A 12447-nucleotide genomic window follows, 5' to 3' on the forward strand; every position below is an offset into this window, starting at 1 on the left:
AATTAACAACCTAAATTCCAACTCATAAAGTTTGAAACTTGTTGTCACTGCCAAAATCTCGAGTCCGTGATCGGCTTAATCTTGGATCCGTGAGCATGGTGAGTTGGGTCTTCCTAAAAGGAAGGATTGAAAGGAAGAGATGCATGGTGAGTTGGGTCTTCCTGCAAAAGAAGCCAAACTCTAACTTATTGACAGCTGGTTAGCATTTTTCATGACTGAGTTGACCCTCCTCTGCTGCCATGCCAGCTCGTCTTTGGGAGGTGTACACATATATCTTCCCTCGAGCCCGCCGCCCCCGTTGTCATGGAGGAGTACACGGTGTCGCAGAAACAAGCTTTGCTCCTCCTCATCAATGAGCTGCATTATGCAGTGCTAGCAATAAAAGCTGCTGTAAACTTGCAGTGAGGAACAGTTTAGCCTTGCGCAGTATTATATGGTAATCACACCCACATACAGCGTAAATTGCACCAGATTTGAAGTATTATCAGTGACCTAATTGGTGGCTTGAATATGTCTGTGAAAGAAAAAATAATAATTACTTTAAACAAATATTCAGTGTATAAATTCTCAACGTTTGTAACAGAGTGTCACTCTGTTTCTTTACAGTGATTATAATTAATGTCATTTAAGAACCAGTCTTCACCTTACTGTGTTCTTTCTATAATCTCTTTTACTAGATCCCAAATCAATTCTTTTTCTCGTGGATATATATAAAACAATTAACGTTTCCAAGACAACTTTATATAGTTAATAGTATCGGGCGCTTCATATAGGATAAATATTAATTTTTAAAAAATATAAAAAAATATATAAAAAATATAATGAATGTTTTATTAGTCAAGTAAATTAATTTTTAAATACTTCCTCAACTCTTTATCAACCCATGTATCATAAGTATGGAGCCACGCTAGACCCAGACGTCTAGATTTAGCATGACTTATTAGTCTAGATCTAATAATCATGTCAAATCCAAATATTTTTTTTAAAAGTATAAAAATTCATTTATAATTATTCTAAAAACATACTTATTTTGTATTTTCATTTGTCTCTATAAGAAAATATATTTTTATCTTTTCTATATATTTGTTTTATTTGGAGACATTAATTACATGTATTCCTAAAATTCACTCATTTTTTTTTATTAATATCTAATTTTAGTGAAAAAAATCATCTATAAAATTACACAAATTTAGATAGTCAAAAGAACACTAATTCTTTTACATATATAGTATTTTCTTTTCCTATAACATAATGTATTAATTCAAAAATTCAAAAGTTTTTTTTTATGATCATATATTTCAAATTTTCGTATATGCTAATAATCATAATGTAGAATAAATCCCTCTTCTAACAAATTTTGACAATTAGATCATGCAAAAATATCTCAATTTTTAAAAAGTATGAACCCTTTAAAAAACTATCCAACACTTAGATGAAAACAAAAATTAATATTTTTATTCACAATGCATACAAAAAAGAGAAATTTATTATTGAAGACTTAAAATAAATCATTTAGAACTCAATATTTATTAAAAAAAATTAAAATAAATCACTTAGAACTCATCATTTTTTTTTTCATTCTTTTCTCTTAAAACATAGCAAATTTATAAAATAAGTTGCACAAATAAAAAAGAGTTTACAATTAATTTTTACTATATATGAATGAAAAATCCTGCTTGAATGATGCATTATTTGTTTTTGCAGTCCAATCATGCTTTTGAACACCAGACCCGAGACGCTGGGGTCTGGTAGCCACTCCAAACCCAAGGTATGTGAGTTTGGCAACAACCATGGCAGACCTAAGGTGCCTGAGTCTCACAAACATGTATAATTTGACAAACAATAAACAAAGAGGCCAATTGTGCACTTCAGTTGTTAGGAGAAAGAACATAAAAAAAACACAAACAATCGATCTTAAACGGTAATCCAATAATTATCTGTCTACACACGTCACATCATGTGAAAAATGACATGACTGCATATTTAATTAGACAGCGGATGGTCAGATTTGGCTACCGGAAACGTCATACGCGCCTCGTTAATGGTGTAGGCACTGCTCGTTCGCTAAGGTGTGAGGAACACGTGCTCGCAAATTTTCGATTAAAAAATAACAAATACATCGTGAAAATACTAAAATATCCTCATGATCCTTTTAATTACACAAAATACCCATATAAAAATACCAAAATACCTCCAAAAGACAAGGCTTCTTTTTTGTTTTATATGAAGCTAAAAGCATTATTTAACTGTACTTAAAAATTAAAAAAACCTTAATATACTTATTAAAGAAAACCAAATAAATATTTATCTGCTAACAAAAAAAATATATAAAATAAAATTACTATCCCAATCCAAAATAAAAAATCTCTCTCAATCATTATGATATTCTAGGTATATTCAGGTAGATTAATTTTTAAATATCTACTCAATTCTTTGCCAACCTAGGTATCATGAGTCTGGAGCCACACCAGACCTAAGAGCCTGGATGTAGCATGACTCATACGCCTCGACTTAGCAATCATATCAGATTCATATATCTTTTTTGAAAATATAATAATTCAATTTATAATTATTCTAAAAACATATTTATTTTGTATTTTCATTTGTTTCTATAACCAAATATATTTTTATTTTTTATTTCTAAAATTCACTCATTTTTTTTTATTAATCTCTAATTTTAGTGAAAAAATCATCTATAAAATTAAACAAATCAAGATAGTCAAAAAACAATAAATCTTTTGCATATATAGTATTTTCTTTTCCTACAACATAATGTATCAATTCAAAAATTTAAAAGTTTTCTCTTATGAACATATGTTTCAAATTTTCGTATATGCTAATAATTATAATCTAGAATAAATCTCCCTTCTAACAATTTTGACAATTAGATCATGCAACAATATTTTAATTTTTAAAAAACATGAACTCCTTTAAAAAACCATCCAATATTTAGATGAAAACATAAAATTAATATTTTTATCCACAATGCATACAAAAAAAAAAAAATTTATTATTGAAGACTTGAAATAAACCATTTAGAACTCAATATTATTAAAAAATTAAAATAAATCACTTAGAACCCATCATTTTTTTTCCATTCTTTTCTCTTAAAACATAGCAAATTTATAAAATAAGTTGCACAAATAAAAAAGAATTTACAATTAATTTTTACTATATATGAATGAAAAATCCTGCTTGAATAATACAATATTTGCTTTTGTAGTCCAATCGTGCTTTTGAACACCAAACCCGAGACGTTGGGGTCTGGTAGCCACTCCAGACCCAAGGTGTGTGGGTTTGGCAACAACCATGTCAGACTCAAGGTACCAGAGTATGACAAATATATATGATTTGACAAACAATAAATAAAGAAGACAATTGTACACTTTATTGTCAGAAGAGATAAAATAAAGAAAAAGTACAAACAATTGGTCATAATCGGCAATTCAATAATTATTTGTCTACATACGTCACACCATGTAAAAAATAACTCGACTGTGTATCTAATTAGACAGCGGATGGCCAGATTTGGCCATCGAGAAGCTTCATACGCCTCTCCTTAATGGTGTAGGCGCCGCCCACTCGTTGAGGTATGAGGAACACGCGTTTACAACTTTTCGATTAAAAAAAATAACAAATATCATGAAAATACTAAAACGTCTCATGGTCTTTTAATCACACAAAATACTTATGTAAAAATATCAAAATACCTCCAAAGACAGTTTCTTTTTTGTCTTTTACGAGATTTAAAGAGTTATTTACTGTAATTGAAAATTAAAAAAACTTGAAATATACTTATAAAAAAAACAAAATAATATTTATCCAATAAAAAAAAAAATAAAATTATTATTCCAATCCATAATAAAAACTCTCTCAATCATTATGATTTCTCCACGCCGTTTAATTTTTGTTATAATTAAACCAAACCCCAGCCAAGAATCAGAGCTTCATGGAGACACATACAAGTGAACACAGCCATTTTTGGACTTTCGAATTCCGAATCTGGGACGGTCGAGTATATATATACGAATATGATGAGTGGTTGAAATGGGATCGCATCTTTAAGAGTGGCAGTGGCACCTACGAGGCGTCGATGGAGCGGGAGAATCATAACCCGAGAAGATGGCGTAAAATTGGATTTCGAGTGCTGTCGTCACAGAAAGATTCACACAATATCTACCAGATGACAGCTGCACGCACCATCACTTTATGCATTTCTTGGCTGAGGGTTCACGCTATTGACCTCTTAAAGAGACTCGACGCGTTGTAAGTTGAATAATTATATCTAAACTTCAAAGGGTTAAATTTGTCATCAAGGCATGAATAAAATCTTCAACTTATTGCTCGGTTTCTGGCTTCATACCTTTTGAGTCTCTCTAGAAGCATCCAATTTTTTTTTAATTTTGATAGAAGAAAAAAAAAATCCTTTCAATTTCATTATTCATTGCTATTAAAAAAATTAATACATACTAAAAAGTTTTTTTTTTTTTTTTTTGCATTTTATTGTAATAATAAACAGTGATATGTAAAGGCATATTTCACTTCGGGCCTAGAAAATTCTGAAGATTTTTTTTTTTTAATTTTTTTTTTTTATTTTATTATTTAGTTTCCTAGGTATTGAACTTTATAGTCTTTTTAATTTATTTTTTATGAAGTTACCATGGTCTTATGACTCGTGTATAGAGTTTCGCGGGTTAGCCATATTAACTAGGGTTATTTTTTATTTTTTTCCTAACTTCATCTCTCAACATTGAATTAAATGAGAATTAGACTTTATAATTATTTTTTTATTTTTTTTCTATAAAGTTATCATGATATCATAATCTGGGTCGTGAGTTCTGCAGGCTAGCCAGGTTGACTCATATTTTTTTTGCCCTTTTTTTAATTGATTTTTTTTTTAATTTTATCTTTCAACATTGAGCTGATTTAGAATTAAACTTAATAATTTATTTAATATGAAGTTATATCAGACTCATGACCTGAGTTTTGCTATTTGACTTGAGCCATTTTTTTTTTCAATTTAATCATTTAACATTGGTTTTATTAGGTACTAGGCATAGTTTTCAGACCCAGCCCAGTCTAAGGCCCAAGTTTTGGGTTTTGACCGGGTCACCGGGTCGAGCGAGTCAATTTTTTTAATCAAAACGACGTCGTTTTAGTAAAAAAAAAAACACAAAAGTCAACGGGTTACAACTGGGTTTTTGACCGGGTCTTGCCGAGTCAACTAGGTCACATCGGGTTTTTTGTTATTCTATTTTTTCTTCAACCCGACCCGGTTACAACCCCGGGTCCCGGGTCGACCCGATGGGCCTGGTTTCAAGACTATGGTACTAGGCTTCATTTTTTTTTCATGAGATTATCATGGTCTTATGACCCGGATCGTAGGTTAGTTTGTTTAACTCAAGCTTTTTTGTCCTTTTTTTAATTGAATTTTCAATTTCATCATTCCATATTAGATTAACTGAAAATTAGCCTTCATAAATTATTTTTTGATCTACATTTTATGAGTTTATCCTGGTAATATGGTCAGGTGGTTTTTTATGTCACTTTTTAATTGATTTTTTTTTAATTTCATCATTCAACATTTAGTTGATTGAGAACTAAGCTTTATAATTTGTTTCGATTTACTTTTTATGAGGTTACATTGTTTCATAACCTGAATTTTATAGGTTAACCCATGTTGACCTGATTTATTTTTTTATTGAATTTTTGTTTTCAATTCCATTCTTCAATATTAGTCTGATTAATAACTATATTTTTTTATAGGACTATCAAAGTCTCATGACCTGAATAACAGATTTGATAAATTAACTTAATTTAATATTAAAAATATGTTGTTATTTTTATATTTTTTTAAAATTTTATCTTGATTTTTTTAGTTAATTATATTTTTATAAGTCATCCGTTTATTTTTAAATCAACATAAAAATAATCAACATAATCAAATCAAATCAATCTTTATAAAGTTAAAACTATTATTTTGGTTAAAAAACATATTTAACAATATCTAAATTTTTTATATATTTTTTAAGAAAATTATTTTACCCGCGGTAACATAACGCGGGTAATTATATAGTATTTTACTACTACGATAAAAAAGAACAGAAAAAATAGCTTCAACGTACCTAACCACAACCATGAGGAGGCCGCCATTCAGATAGATAAAAAAGAACAGAAATCTTCAACGTACCTAAACATCCACGAGGAGGCCGCCATTCAGATAAGAAGCACAAGATAATCCACGTTGCGCAGCCAATTCGGGACTCGAATCTTGAGTATCAAACAGCATCGAGAAGAGCTACTGCGAGGGTAAGGTTCAGGAGTGAGAAAAAAATCGAGAAACTGAGAAAAAAATAATTGAAAAAATCAAATTGAGTAAATAAACCGATTAAACTGATTAAAATTTTAAAAAAATTGACTGATTCGATTTGGTATCGGTTTTAGGCTTATAAAATTGAATCGAACCGAAAAAATAACCGAAAAAACCGGAAAAAAACCAAGCCAAAACCGGAAAAACCGAGCCAAAACCGAAAAAAACCGAGCTAAACCAAAAAATTAAGCCAACCCGGTTTTTTCCCTAAAAAACCAAACCGAACCAAAACTAGCCGGTTCGAACCGGCTTTCGATTTTTTTTTTTTTTTAAATTCAGTTTGATTATTTTTTTTTAATAAAAACTGAACCGAACCTTAAATTATCCCTAGTGAGGTTGCAAAATATCGTGCCTTCATGAAATGTTTTTTACCAATGGCTGAAAAGTAAACTTCTTCATTGAATTCTGGGTACCATGACCAGTACCTACGGATTGGGGAAATTAAAATTTAAAGAGCTTCAACGAACACACGATGATTGAGAAGGGGAATTCTGGAAAAAAAACTTGTGCATCATCATTGCCAGCTCTTACTGAATAAATGTACAATTAAGCATTGCTCGATCTAAACATACCATCCGATGAGAGATGTGGTAATTTTTTTAATAAAAAATATATTTTTTTATTAACATAGATGTTTAAGCCAGCTTGCGTGTATTTTAACTAATCTAACGAGCTTTGAAGTTAACCCTAAAATTCATGAGATTTAAATTGGTAACATCTAAAGAGCAAACTCGAAATCTAATCAATTAAACTATACACCCCAAAGTTAAATTAAATAATTATATAAAAACATGTAATTATTTACTTTTAAAAGATGTGATGCAAAATTAACTATACCTTTGAAAAAACCCACCACACCTTCTACCCAAACACACCTCGCTTGTACCAAGTTATGAGATTTAAAAAAATTTATTTTATTATGTTTTTTATCATGTTAATAATAAATATAAATTAAAAATAAAAAAATATTATTTTAACACATTTTCCCCTCTATTTCACTTCTGATTTTACATATAAGCTTTTTTTATTTTATGCACTAATTTGCACTTCATTTTTTTGCTTCTCACATCCACCTTTTTATGTGCGAGGCTATAAACATTTCACTATACATTACTGAGTGAAATGCCAGAAGCGAAAAAGTGAAGTGCAAATATGGAATAAACCTGTACTAAACCCTCTTAGGGTTTGTTAATTCTGGTTCAAGGCTTCCCATAAAGATGCACAATGCCTTCTTGCAAACCCAACCCTTCTGTTCTCCAAATCATAAACAACCTCGAACCCCTGTTGCTGGTAATTCCCCAAAGTAGCCCCGGGCCCACCACTCAACTCAGCCTCATCGCCACCGTTCATCAGCATCAAACAACCAACCTTCCTCTTCTTCCCCTTCCCATCACCACCATCCAAGAACTCATAGAAATAATTCCTCCTCGGCAGTACCACACTGGATCCATTCCCCACAAAATGCAACACCACCCTTGGTACATTCACCGCGTTATTATCAAAATAATAACACGGGCTCAACCCGGTATTTTCCTCAATAACACTAGCTCGCTCATTAACTCGCCCAACTCGGTTCTCAAACTCTGCCACGACGAAGTCATACAAACTCGCCGGCAACATAGTGAAAGTAGTCCCCGAATCCACCACCACCCCACCACTCCCCTCTCTATCAACCTTCCTCAAAAAATCCGGCGCTGGAATTTTTTTTCTACCAATAGAAATACCCTCAAGCCCAACACAATAAAAATAAGGGTGTCTTGGATTATCAAGCATAGAAGTATACACAAAACTAGGCTTATTAACACCGTTTACCCTTCTCTCTTTCTCATCATGATCATACCTTCCTAGAATGAGTGGACTCGGTCGACGAACCCCGTCTGAATCAAACGAATGAGACACCAAACAATAAGAGAATTGATTCCCAAGTTGGGGAGATAATGTAGCAAGCTGAGCAGGCAACGAAAGGACTCCCCGCCCAAACCCAGCAACCCCAATAGGCTCGGCAAGCGTGGTGTGGGCACAGCCAAATGTGAAATTATTGAATATCAAGTTGGTTTGGTTGCTTAACGGTAGCCTAATAGAGTCGCGGTAAAGGCGAGCTATCAGGCTGCCATCACCATAAGCATAATAGAATTGTGGGCAAGAATGTTTTCGACAATCAGATATTTCGATGGATTCTAACGGGCAGTTGGAAATAGCACAAAGATCGGAGCTTGGGAGATTGGAGTGTACAGCCGAACATGCAGACGATTTACAAGAGACTGGCGTGGCAGTTTTAGATAGTTTTGGTGGTGGGATGGAAGCGAGAGTGGCGTTTTCAGCTTTGCCTTCACAGAGAATGCATTCGAAAGGCTGGCATGGGAACCAAACAAGGTCACTTCCGGTGTCAAGATAGAGAGAGATGGGTTGGGAGTTGATAGTGAAGGAGAGAGTGTAGTCACTACCAGGAGAGAGAGGGAGGGAGACTTGACGATGGTTGTGGCTGTTCTTGTTGTGGTGGTGGTGGTGGAAGCGGGTGGTTGAGCGGGTGGAGGTGGATTTGAGGAGGTGGTGCGTGGAGGTGAATTGGGTTTTGGAGAGGGAGTGAATTAAAGGCAGAAAGAGAGTTTGCGAAGTTGAGATAAAAATGTGAGTGAAACAGAGTATGAAACAGAGCAACAAAGAGTGAGAAGTTGCCATGAGTTAACTACTTAGGGTTTTTTTTTTTGTTAAGAAGAGAGGAGGAGCATAGAGACAGAAAATGGAGTTGAAATTTGAATTCGATTCAGGAGAGAGAAGGCTGAGGGGGGAGTCTTTAAGAGGTTGAGGTTGTAGAGGAGAGGAGGAAGATTCTGGGGGATGAATGGAGTTTGGGTTGCCAGCGGGGGAGGCTTGCTTAAATGTATGTGTGTGTGTGTGTGTGTGTGTGTGTGTACAGATTAGAGTGAGTGAGAGAGTGATAATTACGGGAGATTAAAATAGATATTGTTTGGGATTGTCAGTGTGGTGGTGATTTAAATTATTTTTTATTTAAAAATATATTAAAATTATTTTTAATATAGTACATTAAAATTATTTAAAAATATAAAAAAATATTTTAAATAAAAAAATTAAAATTTTTAAAAAATATAGTTTGAACTGTGTTTTCAAATACATCTTGGAATTGTGGTTAGTTTTTTTTTTTTATTGTTTTCAAAGTTTTTTTAAAATTTAAAAATATATTAATATATTTTTTTATTTTTTAAAATATATTTTTAATATTAACATATCAAAACAATTTAAAATTAAAAATTAAATTTTTTAAAAAACGTATATCATACCACAAAGCTAAATAATATCTAAATATATAGAATGTGGAGTTTGAGAGTATTCTAAGATTTGATTTCACTTTACCTAACCGAAGCAAAGTATTATCCGTGCCTTGTCTTGGCCTGGCCTGGAGTTTATCTTTGGTTAGGATAAGCATCATTAGTTTCTTAATCTTTAATTAATACAATGGATTACCTTGATACAGAGGACAGGACATGGTAGAGAGAAACCAATCAAAGCCTTAAATCCCCAGTAAAGAATATAAAATAAAATAAAAATATTGAACTACAGTTGAATTTTCAAAAGGGAAGTCAAACTTAAGGCACTGAACCGGGCCCTAGAGTAACATTTAAGTGTTGTACTAAGAAGACTTTTTGACTTTTTTCTCCTCTCAATAACTACAAGTCAGCTTCCACCCTATATAGTCATTAACAAATAAGTACCCCATCTTCTAAATATTGCTAATTACCCCCCGATTTTCTTTGTCTTTGCATGTTCTATCCGCTTCTGCCTCCACAATATTACAGAAACTGATTGCATAACATGGTTTATAATTTACTTTATTATAATCACTTCTATAAATAATGATAATTCTTCTTTTTTCTAAAGCCATGCGCTTCAAGATTGTATTTCCAGCATTTAATTCATAATAGTGAGTTTAATAAGCTCAATTACATGGCATGGAAACTAACCAGGGATGGACATGTAAGACCAAAGAAAATATAGGGCGAAAACAGCAAGATTTTGAAGGTCGAGGACTAATCTGTTAATGAATATATACAGGTTGGGTCTAATATATAGGTTTCGGGCTTCAATGCAACAGCAATAACATCAACGACTTCACGTGGAAAGGAGCCATCACAGCTGTTCCTTTCCAACCTAACTCAACCCAGTTTCAGCAAGACTCGGGTGTGTTAATTTTTTTAAGTGTTTTTTATTTAAAAATATATTAAAATTAAAATTAAAATTAAAATTAAAATTAAAAATATTTTAAAATATTTTTTATTTTTAATATTAAATTATCTAAATTACTAAAAAAATTAATTTAAAAAATTATTATTTTTTTTAAATTTTCATTAAAAAAAACCGGTCGAAATCCTTCCCCGATGTTGCACGGATATTTCTTCCGTTTCACCACAACGTACGAAGAAGGAGCGTGGAGATTTTGTTTGGTCCTGTTTGATGTTAAAAGTGGGCCCCCATGCGTATGGATAACTCTGCCGAATTTTTGTCCTATAACTTGTGAATGTACCTTGGACGTACCAAGTCCATTGAATCACCATCGATATAATCTTGTCCTCGATTTCACGCGCGGAATCTACTTAGATACATGAGACCTACGATACGTACACAAGAGTGAATTATGTACGAAATACAAGTTTTTTTTTTAAAAAAAATTAATTATTTTTACAAAACTTTCATATACGTTCATGTGTAACTCTCAACTTTGGTATATTTCAGGAATTAGAGGTATAATATAAAGTTGTTGAATTGCTTTTCAATCAACCTTCTCTCGAAGATCTTCTTCGCTCTAATAGCTTATGAAGGACTGTCGGAGACACATTCGAGTATTAGGGCGTTTGCAAGGATTAGAGAGATAATTTCATAGACTATTAGGGGTTATCATGTAAGCTGAAGTATAATGATTAGACCAGCTCAATAGACTAGAATATAGTAAATCTTGATTTTAAAGTTTTTTTAAATGATTAAAATAATATATTTTTTTAAAAAAAATATTTTAAATATTAATATTTTTAAAATAATCCAAAAATATATAAAAAAATTTAATTTAAAACTTTTTTTTTTTTCAAGAAAGCTTTGAATTGCCATACCAAAAAAAGATTCTTAATTGATTGAAAAGAAGGGTTGCCAAACCCTAACTGCCGACATTGAAGCCAACCCAATGTTTAAACAAATCACAAAACACGTCGCAATAATGTCTTCATAAAACTATCAATTTGAGTGTGTGTGTGTATTGAAATTGAAATAATTTATTCCATTTAATGCACAAAACCAACTTAGAATTTAAAATGAAATTTAATCTCTATTGTCACTCAAATCTAAATTTACTCTTTGATGTCGAAAAATAGAGGAAAAAAGGGAGAGTTGAGCATCGAGGAGCAGGGCATCTCGAGTTCGATTATTTTCCCGGTGAGCCAGAAGAAGCCACGAGAAGGTTGTTAGGGCTATGGAGGATGGGAAACCTAGCTAGGGTATTTACCAATCAAACTTCGAAAATGACTAACAGTCGATACTATTCCTTTAAAATCATTATTATATATGAACCCACGGCCATGTATGAACCACGCTTGAAAGAGACGACTCCTCTATCAGCCAAGCAAGGGCGTTTGGTACAAACGGCTTTTTGATAATTTTAAATTTTTTTTTTTTTTTTGTTTGGTTTGTACTTTCTATCGTTTTGCTGATATCAAAAATAATTTAAAAATAAAAAAACATTATTGGCACCATACTTCGATGACCAAAGTCCATTGTGATTTGGTGAGAGCCAGCTGCTCGAAGTCCTTATCAAACGTCGCCTTTAAAGTTCGAAGTTCAAAAAAAAAAAAAAATCCCTTCCTAAACAAATATCGACCTGTTTCCTAGCTACCTAGCTGTATAGTAATGATGTCCATGATTCTATTTATAAGCATGATTTTGTTTTAAATTGGCTAAATATTTCTTTTCTCTGGTCAGAAGGATATATCGAACAAAGGTACCCCAGACTTAATGGTGGCTTTATTGTACATATTTGTCTAAAGTATGTTGACATAATGGAAGGTACACCTATC

At 32.2% G+C, this 12447-nt stretch overlaps 1 protein-coding gene across 1 annotated transcript; it reads right to left on the bottom strand.

The window, feature by feature from the left end:
* Positions 1 to 7323: 7323 nt before the first annotated feature.
* On the bottom strand, positions 7324 to 9244 carry LOC118062931 (probable aspartyl protease At4g16563). Its single transcript, XM_035076821.2, has one exon. The coding sequence runs from the start codon at positions 9047 to 9049 to the stop codon at positions 7559 to 7561; it is 1491 nt and encodes a 496-aa protein (XP_034932712.1). The 5' UTR covers positions 9050 to 9244; the 3' UTR covers positions 7324 to 7558.
* Between the last annotated feature and the right edge of the window lie 3203 nt (positions 9245 to 12447).

This window comes from Populus alba, chromosome 3 (genome assembly GCF_005239225.2).
Source record: "Populus alba chromosome 3, ASM523922v2, whole genome shotgun sequence".
Classification (NCBI taxonomy): domain Eukaryota; kingdom Viridiplantae; phylum Streptophyta; class Magnoliopsida; order Malpighiales; family Salicaceae; genus Populus; species Populus alba.